The sequence below is a fragment of the Sus scrofa genome, chromosome 13 (assembly GCF_054392235.1).
Source record: "Sus scrofa isolate SSC_HxYL_T2T_F1_AM1 chromosome 13, Sscrofa_HxYL_maternal_Yorkshire_Landrace_v2.0, whole genome shotgun sequence".
NCBI lineage: Eukaryota > Metazoa > Chordata > Mammalia > Artiodactyla > Suidae > Sus > Sus scrofa.
The window spans coordinates 162,370,655-162,386,668 of NC_139395.1; the positions used below are offsets into that span (position 1 = coordinate 162,370,655).

General features: G+C 44.1%; 1 protein-coding gene across 1 annotated transcript in view; it reads right to left on the reverse strand.

Moving 5' to 3' along the window:
- Positions 1-3,311: 3,311 nt before the first annotated feature.
- C13H3orf52 (chromosome 13 C3orf52 homolog) overlaps positions 3,312-16,014 on the reverse strand; it is a 31,482-nt gene continuing 18,779 nt past the window's right edge. Inside the window, exons 4-6 of the mRNA XM_013982465.3 lie at positions 13,100-13,170; positions 9,775-9,956; positions 3,312-4,721 (exon numbers count right to left, since the gene is read on the reverse strand). Coding sequence (XP_013837919.2) covers positions 4,717-4,721; positions 9,775-9,956; positions 13,100-13,170 — 258 coding nt within the window. The 3' untranslated portion in view covers positions 3,312-4,716. The remainder of the gene's footprint in view (positions 4,722-9,774; positions 9,957-13,099; positions 13,171-16,014) is intronic.

Genomic DNA, 16,014 nt, shown 5'->3' on the forward strand with positions numbered 1-16,014 from the left:
ACCTCAGCCAGTTGATGGCCTTCAGCTAAAGAGCCAATCACATCTCAATACCTTGTCCTCCACTAACTTCCTATTTTTAGCAAAATTCTTCCACATGGAATCCTAGGTTTGACCCTTGACAGGGATTCACTCAAGTGCAAAAGGAGACATGTGTGGTAGCAGGGAACACAGTATGAGACGGAACATGGCTTAGAGGAGAGAGCCAGATCATCAATGATTTGAGTCCTGGGTCCAGTTCTTCCTCCATCTGTGACCTCGAGCATGTAACTTGGATGTTCAGCCCCATCACCCTTCATAAACAGAAGGAGTACATCTAATGTATGTTAATTATTTATCACAGACCCTGAACAACTGATAACAAAGAGCAAAGGGAAACAAAAATCATTATCATGTGTAGAGAAAAACATGACCTGATGTGCCTGGTGCTGTAGGATCACCTGGCAGCCTTTCAGCGAGGCAGACACACAAAGTTGCTGAGGTTTATGCTGGGATTTTTCTTTTCTTTTTTTGTTGTTGTTGTTGTTGTTGTTGTTGTTGCTATTTCTTGGGCCGCTCCCGCAGCATATGGAGGTTCCCAGGCTAGGGGTTAAATCGGAGCTGTAGCCACCAGCCTACGCCAGAGCCACAGCAACGCGGGATCCAAGCCGCGTCTGCAACCTACACCACAGCTCACGGCAACGCCGGATCGTTAACCCACTGAGCAAGGCCAGGGATCGAACCCGCAACCTCATGGTTCCTAGTCGGATTCGTTAACCACTGCGCCACAACGGGAACTCCTATGCTGGGATTTTTCAATTGGAGAGTGGACTGGTTTAAATATTCTAGTAAAACATAAGTTATACTTGTTTTTCTTACCCTGTGAAAGCATTACCTGTCCCAAATATATTTTATAGGGAAGATAAGTATAAATGCTTAACCAAAGAAAATTATTATTATAATGAAATTTAGAGGAATTATGAAAGGGAATTATTTTTAAGCAGGAGAGCCCTTTGGAAGTGTTTTCAAATACCTACCAGGGCTGTTTTCCATAGATTTCAAGATTTCTGATGAAATCAGTGCAGCCTCTTCAGAGAAAATGTACATTCACTCACCCACCTGCACACACACATTTGCATAAAATTTCAAGGGGTTGAGGAGGCAACCCCTAAATTAAAGAATTCCTGTTCTTGATAAAAAACTGAGGCTGATGATTAAAGTGCTCCCTTAAGTCACAAACATAATCAGAAAATCTCTCCCCCATGCCGAACTTAAAATATACATAGACAAAGAGGCATATTTTATGCAGTAACTGCCCTCTCTGTGGTTTGTCTTACATTCATACTAGTATCTATAAATAATCTCTTAGTCTGTGAAAATAAATTTTTATATAGAACAGAAGAGAGGTACAAGAAAACGACTGATAGGTCAGGAAAGTCTACAGCTGACAACAAATGAATTCAAATGCTGATGTTTTTAGGATAACTTTGGGTGACAGTTGCTTCAAATAACCTCAGGAATGGATGAACATGAGTAGAACAGGAAAGCTGAGTCCCCAAGATTCCACGGGAGCCTTCATAAGAAAAGGAGATCCTGTTTATATTTATCTGACTCTGCTCTTTTCCAAGCCAACCCCCTGAGTTTAGAAAACTAACTGAAAGCCACTTGATGTGAGTGTGCCTTGGTTCTGTCAACTGTTAAATGGATCTGTGTTAAATCTCACCCACTTTCCTGACAGAGGGTTCCTTTGTGAGGCACTTGGTGAAGCGTTGAGTGGTCATGATCACCCCAGAGAGTCTTGCACACTCTGATGATCACACTTCTCCACCCATACCACCCCCCTCACCACCTGTGCTTCTCACGGATCCCCAGATAGCAGCCAAGCCTCAACTGAGCATGACTCTGGGGTGCCCACAGGGTTGGAGGCTATTGATCGCATGTTGCTGCCCAGTAGGTTGGACTTTGCTCCTCCAAACTGGGGCACTTTGGGCTGGTTCTTCTACCTCTTCAGACCTTGGTTTCCTAACAATAAGATGAGAGGGCTGCCTTGTGACTCTGAGACAATAATGAACTTAAATCATAAAGGAAACGTTGCTACTAGCAGTGCAGTAATAGTGTGAATTAGCTCATTTCCAAACAATGAAACAGTAATGAGAGCAGAGAAGGGAAAACTCAGAGATTCCTCCCATTTTTCTCAGCACTAACCAGACTCTGCACAGGGCAGGATTCTGTGCCCAGAGTGCACATTTAAAGGGGAGAGGAGAAAACATGCCACTCATCCTAAGACACAAACATGTGTCAAGGAAGGCAAATCTATTTATTCAAATCCCATCACTGCTTCAGGGTTCAGCTCTTACTTCCTAGGCAAAACTTTCTCCAATTAAATAACGCTTTTCACCCTTTTCTCTAACCACCACACAGACTGACAGTTTGACTTTATTTTTTATCACCAGGCTATTTTTTTCCTGCTGTTTCCTGTTTCATCTGTGCAGAGCCCAATTCCCTAATACAACTATCAGCTTTTTTCCTTATTATTGTCCTCATAGGTATATTCTGCAGCCTTTTGCCAAACACATCATTAAAACATCTGCAGAACGAAGTTAAGTTGAAAGGCAGAAAAGATTTGGACAACTGGCTAGAATTTTTCTCAGTGATGGGAGGGTCTGGCTGTCTCCTTTCTGCCTGTATGTAAGTGACTTCCAGAAAGGACCAGTTTTTCTTCCCAAATCCTTCAGGGATTTCACAGGTATTTGTTGAAACCTTATTATACACCAGGCTTTATGCTTGTCATGAAGATGTGTGACGGCCAATCAATTCATCTCCTATAGCAGAACAGTGTATACATACAGATGCCATTTCCCCAAACATCTCAAAATGCTCTAGTCACAAATTTGGTTCTTTCCACACTATTTTGGTGGAACAGTCCAACCTGTGGACAAGCCTCTCCAGGACTTGCAAGTGATTGAGACCCAAGACAAGATGCTTGCATCTCGGTGGTTTCTGAAGGAGAAAAGATCAGAACCCAACCCAGTCCCACCTCCAGACAGGAAGCAGCCCTTCCTTTCAGCCCCAGGCCCTTCAGACACCAGGCCCCACCTGCAGGGCCCAGGGAGTGGGAGGAGGGGAGAGGAGAGAAGGCCCTCCTGCTTTCCCTAGAACAGAACAGGGAGAGGAGGATCCAGCCCATCCCAGTTCAATCTTAATTCACTCAGAAGAGGAAGCCTCCCCTCTGGGAAATGAAAATGTCACTACCAATACCATTACTGCAAGAAAATGCCCGCCCAAACCCTGGCCTTGGAGAGTCAACCCTACAGAGCAAAGGTCAACATGACAACACGGAGGCAAAAATAATTTATTGTCAATATTTTAAATCCTTCTCCAATGATGTTCTTCATTATTTTCTAAAATACAAACGCAAGGGGGTTTATGTTTGACATGTAAAAACTAAAAAGGAAGAGGGGAAATTCACCTGTTTCACTAGTTTGAGGAACTATCCTCAAAATGAGACACTGAGTTACAATAAATGTATCTTCTAGTTAAATAAGGAAGCAAATTCACATTATTCAGAGTTCTGGGTCATAAAGAGCTCAAGGCAGATCTAGCCCAAGATGCGTACATCCCCGGACACAGAGGCCCCCATCCTGATGTCCACCCAAGGCCAATTTAACCGAGACATCAACGCTAAGAACGTCTCATTACATGATCACAGAACTCTCCTGGAAAATTTCCAGCAAAGCAATGTCCCCAAAAAGACACTCTGTTCCTTCAAGACAGACAACACGCTGTCTGTGGCCGACCAATGCAGCGACCCTTATTCCCACCCTCCTCAAAGGATCTGGCATTAAACTTCCAGTAGTTTATTTCTGAGAGTGATTCTTCCTGTTTCATAACCATCTTCAGTGAGATATACCATTGAAGACACTGAGTCCTATGGGAAGGCTAGTAACCCTGGACAGCAAAGAGCCAATGAACATGCACTATCCACAGCAGATGCTGAGCAGTCTTAATGTTTCTCATGGAAGATGGTGAAAATATAAATTACTATCCAAAATGACAGTGGTGTGCTCCAAACTCACGGGACCAATGAAGAGAAGGGAAATGGTGAAGAATCACACCTCTCATTGCTGTAGCTCTACACAATGCAGTAACATTGAGTGGTGAGCTGAAGGCTGCTTTGCTGAGCCCTTCAGCTACAGGTCATGGGCGCAGACACAGAATCACATCTGGAGGCGCCGACCTCTTCCTCACAGACCTGCTCAGAGGTAGATCAAAGCTAAAGGTGGGAGAGAGGGGAGTGGGAGGACTTCAGTGAGCCATTGGCTCAACTCCGCCTTGCCTCTCGCCTGCCTCCCCCAGTTCTCTCTCCAAGGCTCAGGTTGGAGGGATCCGGCGTGAAAGGCCACCCCTCCGCTAAAGAGAAAGTGTGCACGTGTGGGTGGAGGCAGCTAGTACTTCAGGAACAGCAGTGACCTTGCACTGGAATGACCACCCACCACCCTGTCAGTCATCCTGGCCCCATCTGGACCCAGCTGGGGCAGCGCTGGGGTGCTGTTTTCCTGGATGTAAAGCCAGACTCCATAACTGTGCAGAATCAGGAGAAAAAGGACCATCTCCACCCCTCAGTCATTGTGACTCCTTCTACGTTAATTCACAGGATCTTTTCTATAAAACGGAATGAATCCTCTTCATCCCAAAGTTCAGTGGAGTGCTGCTTTCAGACACAGATCAGCCTCTACAGCTTCATTCTGAAATAAAATTCAAACAAAAGTCACCATTTTAAAAAAATAATCATGATCATCTTAAATGTTTATGTTTCTATTTTATTCCATTTCATGGGAGTTTGATTATAACCTCGTATGTAAAACTGGAATATTTGTAAATTCCTAACAAAGGAAGTTTTCTTCAGGCAACACACACACACACACCTCTGAAAACTTCAAAAGGTAAATAACACATTGTTTGCTCATTTGCTTTGGTGCAATTCTTGATAAATAATATTTTGATGAGGCCTTTTGGATGCGGAGGACATTTTAATGTTCATCCCTTTTTCATAATCTAACCATAAAAGCACCTTTAAATTTTTAGGGCTTTTTTGTGGGGGGCACACTCATGGCATGTGCAAGTTCCCAGGCCAGGGATTGAACCCACAGCACAGCGGTAACCACAGCCACAACAGTAACATCACTGGATCCTTAATTCACTGAGCCACCAGGGAATTCCAATTTTTAATTTTTTAATACAAGCACAATATACAGTGAGAAATTCTGATAAGCGGAGAGGTGTGGAGGTGGCCTAAGGGGCAAGTAGCCTTGTAAGGACTAAAGAGAGGGACATAGAGAGCCCACATGATCCACGATGGGGTTCTAGGGCTTGATGTTTGGGGCTGGATAATTCCTTGTTGTTGGAAGCTGTCTTGTGCTTTGTAAGAGGTTTAGAAGACTCCCTGACTCTTCCTACTAGATGCTAGTATCCAACATACACTCCCATTGTGACAACGAAAGTATCTCTGGACTTTGCCAAATACCCCTAGGTTGAGAACTAGTGCACTTTGGCTAAACTCTGCATTTTCTGGGGAATCTAGAAACCGCCTAAATGGTTTCCCTTGATACGCCATGAAGGCCTTTCAAGGGCAGGCTGGACACACTGGTCTCTCTGCCAGCAGCCAGACCATCAATTCACCCCAAAATTGTGCAAACAAGGTTCACTCTTCTCACTGCCTGCAGCTTTTTCCTCTTCTCTCACATTGATCAGATTTTGCTTTTGGTCCTTACTCGGTCTACTGGCCAACTCCTTCACACTTGAGAAAACGGCACAAAATAACCCCTATGTCCAAAATAACTCATGCAGTTGTTTCATATTGTAAAACAGATTTCCCCTCCTTATTCCTGGGCACCACCCTCCACAAGGCGAAGAAGCTCAAAGACAGAAGAAGAGAGCTTGATCCATTAAAAAAAGACTCCCTGGAGTTCCTGTCATGGCGCAGTAGTTAATGAATCCGACTAGGAACCATGAGGTTGCGGGTTCGGTCCCTGCCCTTGCTCAGTGGGTTGACGATCTGGCGTTGCTGTGAGCTGTGGTGTAGGTTGCAGACGCGGCTCAGATCCCTCTTTGCTGTGGCTCTGGCGTAGGCCGGTGGCTACAGCTCCGATTGAACCCCTAGCCTGGGAACCTCCCTATGCCCCGAGAGCAGCCCAAGAAATAGCAAAAAGACAAAAAAAAAAAAAAAACAAAAAACTCCCCTGGAGTTCTCTTTGTGGCTCAGCAGGTTACAAGCCAGACTAATATCCATGAGGATTCAAGTTCGATCTCTGGCCTCACTCAATGGGCTAAGTATCCATGAGCTGTGGTGCAGGTTGTAGATGAGGCTAGGGATCTGGCGTTGCTGTGGTTGTGCTGTAGGCTGGCAGCTGCAGCTCCAACTGGACCCCTAGACTGGGAACTTTCATATACTGCAGGTGAGGCCCTAATAAGCAAAAAAAAAAAAAAAAAAAAAAAGGGAAAAAGGATAAGCAATGAGATCCTGCTGTATACTACTGGGAACTATATCTAGTCACTTGTGATGAGCATGATGAAGGATAATGTGAGAAAAAAATTGTATATATGTATGTGTGACTCGGTCACTTTGCTGCACTGTAGAAAATTGACAGAACACTGTAAACCAATGATAATGGAAAAAAATAAAAGTCACTTAAAAAAATGTGATTGGGAAAAAAAAAGATTCCCTTAACCTGGAGGTCATTACGCTAAACGAAACAAGTCAGATAAAGACAAATACAACAGGATCTCACTCACATGTGGAATCTCAAAAAAAAAAAAAAAAAAAAAAAAGCAAAACATAGAAAAAGAGGTTGGGTTGGTGGTTGCCAGAGACAGGTGTGGAGGAGGAAGAATTGAGTGAAGGTGGGCAAAAGGCACAACCTTGCTGTTATGAATCGGTCCTGGGATGTACCCAGCTTGGCAACTACAGTTAACACTGTTGTGTGGTACCTTTGAAGGTCGCCAAGAGAGTAGATCTCAAAGTTATCATAAGAAGGGAAAAAAACCCAAAGTTTTGTAACTATCTGAGGTGATGATGATGGATGCTAACCACATTTATTATGATAATCATTTTGCAATCTCTGTCAGGTCATTATGCTGTTCCCTTAAATTTACACAGTGTTGTCTGTTAATCAAATATAATTATAAACTTAAAATTTTATAAATTCATATAAAATATTAAAAGAATCTAAATTTAAAATATAAAAACATAAATAAAAAATGAAAAATTCCCTTATGACTATAATCCTAAGGGAAGTTTTTACTTGTATAAAAATATGCCTCCAGTTAGGTCAAAGAGTCATTGTATTTCCAAATTAGAGAATGAGAAATACACCCCAAATCCCCTAGAAATACAAATTAGCAGCTAGTTCAAGGTTCCGGCTCTAAGACACACACACACACACACACACAAACACACACACACACACACACACACACACACACACACAGGACCCCGAAAGGAAGCATAGACTGGCTCCGGGAATCCATGGAACCCCTGAAATTGTAAAATTCTGTGTGAATTTTACAAGAGTGTGAGCATTTTTTCCTGAGAAGAAAGGTGCATGGTTTGCTCCAAATTTTGTAAGGGAACATGAACCAGACAATGTTAAGAATTTTTGCTCTTTGATGATTTAGAACACTATTTTTCTGGGAAACTAACTGCTCAGCTTATCAAGGGGGTGGGGAGTAACCTGCCAAGTTCACAGTGCCTGTGAACACAGGGAACTAGCCTTGGAACCCCGCCTCAATGGTCCCTCCCAGGGGTCCTGTGTCTCCTCCCTCCCTCTGCGTTTTCTCTGTGTCTCTTCTTCCTTCCTCCCTTCCCAAATGGTCACTGTCTACCTTTCCATTTGAGAGCGGACTGACACCCATCCTCCTGAAAATATCAGACACTGCCCATGCCCTACAACGCAGGTGTGGGTCAGAGGAACCCCCCTCCCCAGAGGAAGTGTATCTGGAGGAGTGGGAACGGGCGCCCCTAGCGGCATTCTGGGGGCCCAGGCAGAGTCTGAGGTGCAGCTCCAGGTCTACCTGGAGGCAGCACAACCAACCTGCCCTGCATCGTACTCTGTGAACCTCCCAGCCTCATAACCCTCCTCAATCCTTTCTCACACTCCTCCTACTCCCTCTCCTCCGTCTGGAAATTGCTGATGACCACAGTCTTAGAGAGGAGGCTCAGGACATCATGGCCAGTCACAACACAGCCTCGGCGGCCACAGGCATCTCAGGCAAGAGGTACATATATATATAATGGAATACTACTCAGCCATAAAAAAGAATGAAATAATGCCATTTGCATCAACATGAATGCAACTAGAGATTCTCATATTAAGTGAAGTAGGTCAGAAAGAGAAAGACTTATATGTGGAATCTAAAATATGTCATAGACGAACCTATTTACAGAACAGAAACAGACTCACAGACATGGAGAGCAGACTTGCGGTTGCTGAGGGGGAAGGAGTGGGATGGACTGGGAGTTTGGGATTAGTAGATGCAAACTATTACATTTAGAATAGAATCAATGAGGTCCTGCTGTACCGCACAGGGAACTATATCCAATGACTTGTGATAGAACATGATAGAGGATAATGTGAGAAACAGAATTTATATATACATATGTATGACTGGGTCAATTTGCTATACAGCAGAAATTGACCGAACACTGTAAATCAACTATAATAAAAAATAAATTTTAAAAAATAATTGTTTAAAAAAAAAAGAACTGCTTTACCTAAGTTTCTGCCCTCCCAGGCTGAGATTAGTCCACTTCTAGCTCCTGCCCCCAAGAATAAGTGTCATCATCAAAATCGCCTCTTCTCACACTGTGTGGGGATATGTGTGCTTTATAACCTGTTCTGCTCTTCTGACCCACGGCTGCCAGCCCCGTTCCTGCCACTAACCACATCTCCTTCTCATTTGCCTTTTCATTCATTCAATTAAGACTTACTTCTGCTGATGTGCGGAGAGTGTTTCTGATGGACTGTGGGTGAGAAATTATTCAAGACTGCTGGTGGTATGGGCTAAACAAGAGCCAAAAACATCTCCAAGTGAGGAATCAGAAGTGGGAAGTGAGGAGCATGGGGCATAAGGCCAAAGTGCAGTGCAGACGTGAGGGAACGAGGTCTTGAAGGCTGGTGGTTATTTTGCCTTCCCACCTTCCTTTCTGACAGGTTTTTCCAGGGTTGTCAGATTCTGATCAGTGTGCGGGGAGGGGGGGGTGTCTTCTTTGCTTTTTAAGTAACATTTCCATTTCCTCATCCCATTCTTAGTTTTAAAACTAGATGAGTAAATTGATGACAATGATGATAATCTTCTAAGGAAAGAGATGAATTTGCCTTTTTCTGTCCCTCTGTTAATACCCGGCTGGACTCAGTGGCCTTCAACAGAAAAAGAGATAGACTCCCCATACTGGATCTTCTTTCAACAGTTTAACTCTATTATTTATTACGAATTATTCAGCACTTGCTTCTCTTGTGAAACCACAGTGTTTTCATGCAGGTTTCTAAGGATATTGTGACGTGGGCTACGGGGTTAGATGTGGGCGAACTACAACCAAGAAACCCTCATCTTTATAAGTTTTTTTTTTTTTTTTTTCCGTGACCTTTTTCTCCAGCTGCTCTGTCTGCTCGTGGAGGGCGGGTCTGGGTGACCTTCACAGAGAGTGGAACATCACCTGCATGGAAATCAAAGTGAGCCACCTGTCCATCTGGTTCACTCATTCATGGTCACAGCTCTGCCTTCTGAATGCACTTGACTTACCATAGAGCAAGAGGGATGCTGGATCAAGCCCCAGAGCCTCACAACCAGACATGTTCTGATCATGGAGATCCTGTTGCAGAACGCCCAGCACCAGCTCCTCACTCATCATATACTTCATAAAACTGTGGTCTTCCGATGGAACCCTAAACTGCAGGTGGTAGGTTATTGTGGCATTTTCACCACTGAAAAGCAAACCAGAGAGAGTTAAACATAGCACAGAATCACACCAAAACTCAGGAAATTGACTTTAGCAATAACACGTTCTTAGCTCTGCAGGCTCTCGCAGTAAAAATGAGCAAAGAGTGTTCAGCCCTAGAAGACCCCTCTCAAAACATCCATCACACCAAGTTGAGATGATCCTAACCTCCATCTTCCACCTAGAACCCATCCCCCAGGAGTCCCCAGGAGTCCACCACTCGGCTACTGTCAAGGAGGATCCAAGGACTGTCCACCACCAGGCTTTATCCCTGAGACAGCCAGGGAAGCCCTTTTCTCCCTGTTTTCACACCACAACCTCTCTGTGCCCCCACCAAGTGCAAATCAGAATGACCCAGTTTAACTAGTTCATTACTTAACTTACAAAATTTTCGCAGTAGTGCCCAGAGCTCCCTGCCTTTCACTGCATGCAGAGTCCTCAACTCCCACAGATGGCTCTGAGTTCCAGCAGCAAATCATACCCATTGTCCCCAAAGTGAGAAACTTTCTCTGTCCCATTTCCACTTCCCATGGTTTTGCAACTCTCAGTAAGGGGACCTAAAGAAAGGGAGTTTCCATTTTCCTAGAATATGCTTTTCCCTGTTTCTAAAATAAAAATAAGCACAGAGCTAGCCTCAGCTAATGATAGCTTATACAATTCATTAAATGCTACTACAACATTTAGATTTCTTCCAGTTATCCTCTGGTTCGAGAAGGTCCAGATTTAAAAGTTAGCCATCAAATAATTAAGAGTGGCCACATCTGAGACTTTCACCCAAAGGCAAGTTTTGCAGACAAGCCAAGCCCACTAGTGAAGCAGAATACTGTTCCTGCCAATGACAGGCAAAGTGCTCCCTCTTGTGGCCAGAGGTCACACAAGCCAATGCTCTAAGGCAGCTGACAGTTGAATTTACAAAGCTATTAGAGTCAAGTGTGCCAGACCCTGTGGTTCAAATGAATAATGTACAGTCAGGTCTCTGGAGAAACTCACAAGTTCAAGGATGCACCGCTGGCAGGGGGAAAACGTGCTTTCAAACTTTAAGCCAGCCACCCTGGTTTGCAGGTGTCATTGCTTGTTGCCTGTGCTCCACCTTCTAATTATCTCTAATGATGGTCAACATCTTGACAAGCAGCCACCCCGCATTCCCACAGGCAAAGGCTGGGCTTGGCTAAGGGAAAGGACCAGAGGTTGACTTTCAGAAGATCAGGCAAGAAGCTGAATAAAAGGGTTGCGCTGCCTAACCCAGCCTGGCCAGCCCCTCCTAGTCCCTTCAGGTCACTGGGGGAACTGACATAAGGCTTAATTTTGAGGTAAGAGGAGGGATTTTCAGGGAAGTGGAGAACCCTGTGGGCTTTGCCTAAGCTGCCCACTACTGGAGATGGTCCAGCAGCTGATGAACCCAAGGACATTTTCTCAAGTTCCTGCTGGTGGGTCCAGGACTGAGGTCGGATCCACCATGGACAGGAGCCCATCTGCCCACATGCAGCAGCCACCTTTTGGAAGCAATGGCTTTTGTTTCTCAATTCAACATTGTTGAAACTCTGCCTGGACTTAAAAAAAAAAAAGAAGCAAAAATATATCCCAGCCAGAATTTCTTTATCCCCAAATCCTAAAACCACAGGGTTTTTCTTTCAAAAAACTTTTAAAAATAGATTCTCTAATATTGTCTTCAGATTTTGTTTTACTCAGTTTTCTGATGTGTTTTCCCCAGTGTCTATCCCAACCCATTATGCAATCCCACCTCCTCTAGACCCATAATATGGGCTAAGAAGGACTCTTCCTGCTCTAAGCAGTATTTCCTCTCTCAACTCTGAATTGTAAGTTAGGGCAAGTGCACAGAGAAGTCTGATTAGGCATTTCTCCCTTTTCTACTGGCATTTTAATACCAGTAATTTATGATTCAAATGAGCAAAGTCGAAGATGTTACCATAGGTAGCATGCACATTGGGTGTCCATAAAGAAGGAGGAATGGTGTTGTTGCCAAGGCAACCTGCTACTGTATGTTTTCAGACACCAGGTCCCTTTGGTCCTAGGCCTCTGTGTACCACTGTTTTACATGCTTCCCCTCCCTGGTTTAGGAAATTTATGGTTTGAGAGGAGGAACCTCAATATAAAATTGATGGTCATGTTCCAGGGAAGTCTTAGGAAGAAGAGTGGATAATAAAGCTTTGCTGTGTAAATCTTGTCCCAATAATACAAAAGGATTATCACATGACTCCGACACTTAACAACATACAAGGATAATAAAATGACTCTTCTACACATATACTTGCTTTTATCTAAATGTCTGCAGACAAAAACATTAAAGATTGGGAAGAAATGAAAAAAGAAAAAATGTGTGTATATGCTACACATATATAGTCCATAAAGTATATATAGCAAATGCATATGTAGAAGAAATCACACAAACGCTGATGTTGCTCATTTTATAGAAAGGAAGGACTGGAATTCACTATGTGTATGGAATTCACATAATGTCCAAGGACAGAGGGGCAGAGGAAGGCAGATGGTGATTTTTCCTGTGGTGTGTATGTTTATTTTTAATATTATATGAGGAGCATGGACCTACATATTATTTGTGTTCCTCAAAGCAGAAATCAATATATAGATTATAACATGTATATCACCTTACTATCTAAGATCTTTTTTTTTTTTTCTTTTTTGGCCACCCCAAGGCATATGAAGTTCCCGGGCCAGGGATCAAATCCAAGCTGCAGCTGTGACTTAAGCAACTTAACCAGATCCTCAACCCACTGTGCTGGGTCAGGTCCGGGATAGAACCTGCCTCCCAGCACTCCCAAGAGGCTGCCAATACCACTGCACCACAGTGGAAACTCCTTGGGATCTATTTCTATCTCTTCTCTTAGCTTATTTGAGCATCTGCTGGAAAATGGGTCTATTCCTTGTGACCTTGTTGAGTCATATAATTAATCGGGGTTTCTTTTTTCTCCTTTGTCAAATAAGGGCAGGGAGCTAGTTGGCCTCCAAAGACCCTCCCAGCACAGACACTATGGTTCTACCTACTGTGGGTGCCCTCATAACTAGTCCTTTTGGGAAGTCCTTTTTGGTAACTAGTGATGGGTGTCGCTTTCCAGAGAGAGACCAACAAGTACTTCTCCACATTCTTACCTGAAGTCCATGATTTCAACTGAAGTAAAATAACGGCTCAGAGCTGGTGATGAACTGTACACATCTGTGAGCTAAAACAAACAGAGGCAAATAAACAACTACACACATTACTGCCTGGTTGTACTGCATGTCACCTGACAAAGCAAAACTAATCCTAGGCAAAGGAGAGGCTCTGGATGAAGAAACAGGATGGGGAGCCCCCCACCTCCACCAAGCAAAATTCAAGTTAACACTCATTTAGAAGGATCTCATTTGTAAGGACTAAGTGACTGGCTGGGATTTTCAACATCTCTTCTGTGTTGCACTGACACCTGTGGCCTTTGGGGTCAGCAGCCCAGCCTGCACAGACCCCAAGCACCACAGGAAGGAGGGAAACCAAGGGGGTTGGGAAAACTGCAGAACAGGCTGCTGAGGGCCCCGCATGTCATTGGACAAGGGCCTCTTCTTGCCCTTCTCCAGAGCTTCACTCCCAAGAGAAACAACCATGCTAAGCCCTTCCCCCTGGATAATGGGACCAAGTGGGGGCACAATCACAAGCAGAGTTCTTATTTTAGGCAAGACATGTTGCAGCCATAACAAATAATGACCCCTGTGTTCCCACTACCCAGGTTTCATGTCTTCACATTTGACCATATGTAGTTGAGCCCTTTATGTGAAGAAACACAACACAGCTAAAGCTCTTCCTACCCACTATCCCACTTCTCCTCCCTCCCTGCCCCCCCACTACCAACCATTGTCCCAAAGCTGGCATGTATCCTTTTGATGCATGTTGTTATTAATGAAGCACTTAATTGTATAATTATAACCATACATGAATTTAATGCGTGTTTTTATTCAAATAACACATGCCATATCCTACATAACCTTTTTTGTACCATAATTGTACATCTACACGGAGGTCATTCAACCTAACTCCTAACTCTACAGAGATGCCATTAAATGATTGTATGACCTCACCCATTCCCCTACTACTGGCCATGTGCTTTGTTCCTGATTTTCTCCTGCTGCAAACTATACAAACTATGCTGAGGTGATGATGCTTGAACATCTCTGTGCTTCTCTTCTAGTACATATAAGAGCTTACCTGGGGCTTATACGAAGCAATGGACTTGGATCCAAGAGTTAAATGCACCTCCAGTTTAACTAAGTCTTTCTGAATTGCTCTCTGTTTTACAACCCTCCAAACAATGTATAAGTGCTCCATTTCCCAAAGCCTGGCCAGCATTTATGCTACCATATGTTTAAGCATTTGCCAATCTGAGGGCTATAACATTGCATTTTACACTGTTTTAATTTGCACTGTCTCACTCACTAGTGAGGCTGAGTATCTCTGCTTGTGCTTATTAACTTTTTGAGATTTCTCACCTTCTTTGTTTGTTTGTTTGTTTTTGTTTTTTAGGGCTGTGCTTGCAGGCATATGGAAGTTCCCAGGCTAGAGCTGCCAGCCTATGCCACAGCCTATGCCACAGCAATGCCAGATCCAAGCCACATCTTCGACCTACACCACAGCTCATGGCAGTGCTGGATCTTTAACCCACTAAGCAAGGCTAAGGATTGAACCTGTGTCCTCACGGATGCTAGTAAGGTTCATAACCTGCTGGGCCACAATGGGGACTTTTGAGGCTTCTCACCTTTTAATTGCTTATTAGTGTCCTGTCTTTTTCCTGAGTTGCCTTTTCTTTTTCTTTTTCTTTTTTTTTTTTTTTTTTTGGCTGCACCTGTGGTGCATGGAAGTTCCTGGGCCAGGGATTGAACCTGAGCACAGATGTGACCTATGCCACAGCTGCTGCAACACTGGATCTTTAATGCACTGCGCCAGGCTGGGGATGGAACCTGCACCTCCACAGTGACCCAAGCTGCTACAGTTGGATTCTGAACCCACTGTGCCACAGCAGGAACTCCAGGGTTGTCTTTTTCTTACTGGAACTGATTGGTATTACATTCTGGATACTAGCTGTTGGTTTTATGTCACAAATATCTACTCTCCAGTCTTTGATTAGTTTTTCCATCATGTTTAAGAGATGTGACTCCTAACCTAGGAGTACCCGAGAGCTTGCAGCTGAACATGTTTATATTGCATTTCTTCTAAAGGTTAAACAAATGCCTTGTTCTTAGAAGGGAGGAGGATGGGGCTGGGATCTGGGTACACCTCCTGCATGGACTCAGCTCTGAGGTTGGAAGCTGAGAGCCTTGCCAGACTGATTCCTGCTGGCCTGAAGCCTTGACCTGATGTTGTTCTGGAAATTTCACACCCATGGTTCCCAGCACGGCTAAGTGCCCCATGGCTTTATCCAGCAGCAAGCAGTAGAACTGCCCCAACAGCAGGGTCCAGAGGGGAACTTGCCCATCCATCTCCCACCCAATTCCTAGCAGAATCTCAAAGAGGTTGAGTCCACAGTAGCGCCCACTGAATTCATGGGTGATAATTCAGTCTCTCCAAGGTAGAGCAGGCAGATTAGAGCTCCTCCTCTATCAAATGTATCATCATTGCTGTCATCTGCACAAGAACCTGACATAAGAGGCATTGCTATCTCTTCCCTTTCCACTGATAAAAAAGAAACATTCTAGGAGTTCCCATTGTGGCTCAGCAGTAATGAATCTGACTAGTATCCATGAGGATGTGGATTCGATCCCTGTTCTTGCTCAGTGGGTTAAAGATCCAGCATTGCCGTGAGCTATGGTGTAGGTCACAGATGTGGCTCGGATCCCAAGTTGCTGTGTCTGTGGCATAGGCTGGTGGCTGCAGCTCCAATTTGACCCTTAGTCTGGGAACTTCCACATCCCATGGTTGCAGCCCTGAAAAAAAAGGAAACATTCTGGGGTAGGTTAGGAAACACCTCAGGCCACTCTGCTAGCAAGGAATTCAATTCTAGCTGTTACTCTAAGCCCAGCTTCCTTACGTTTTTACCAAACCC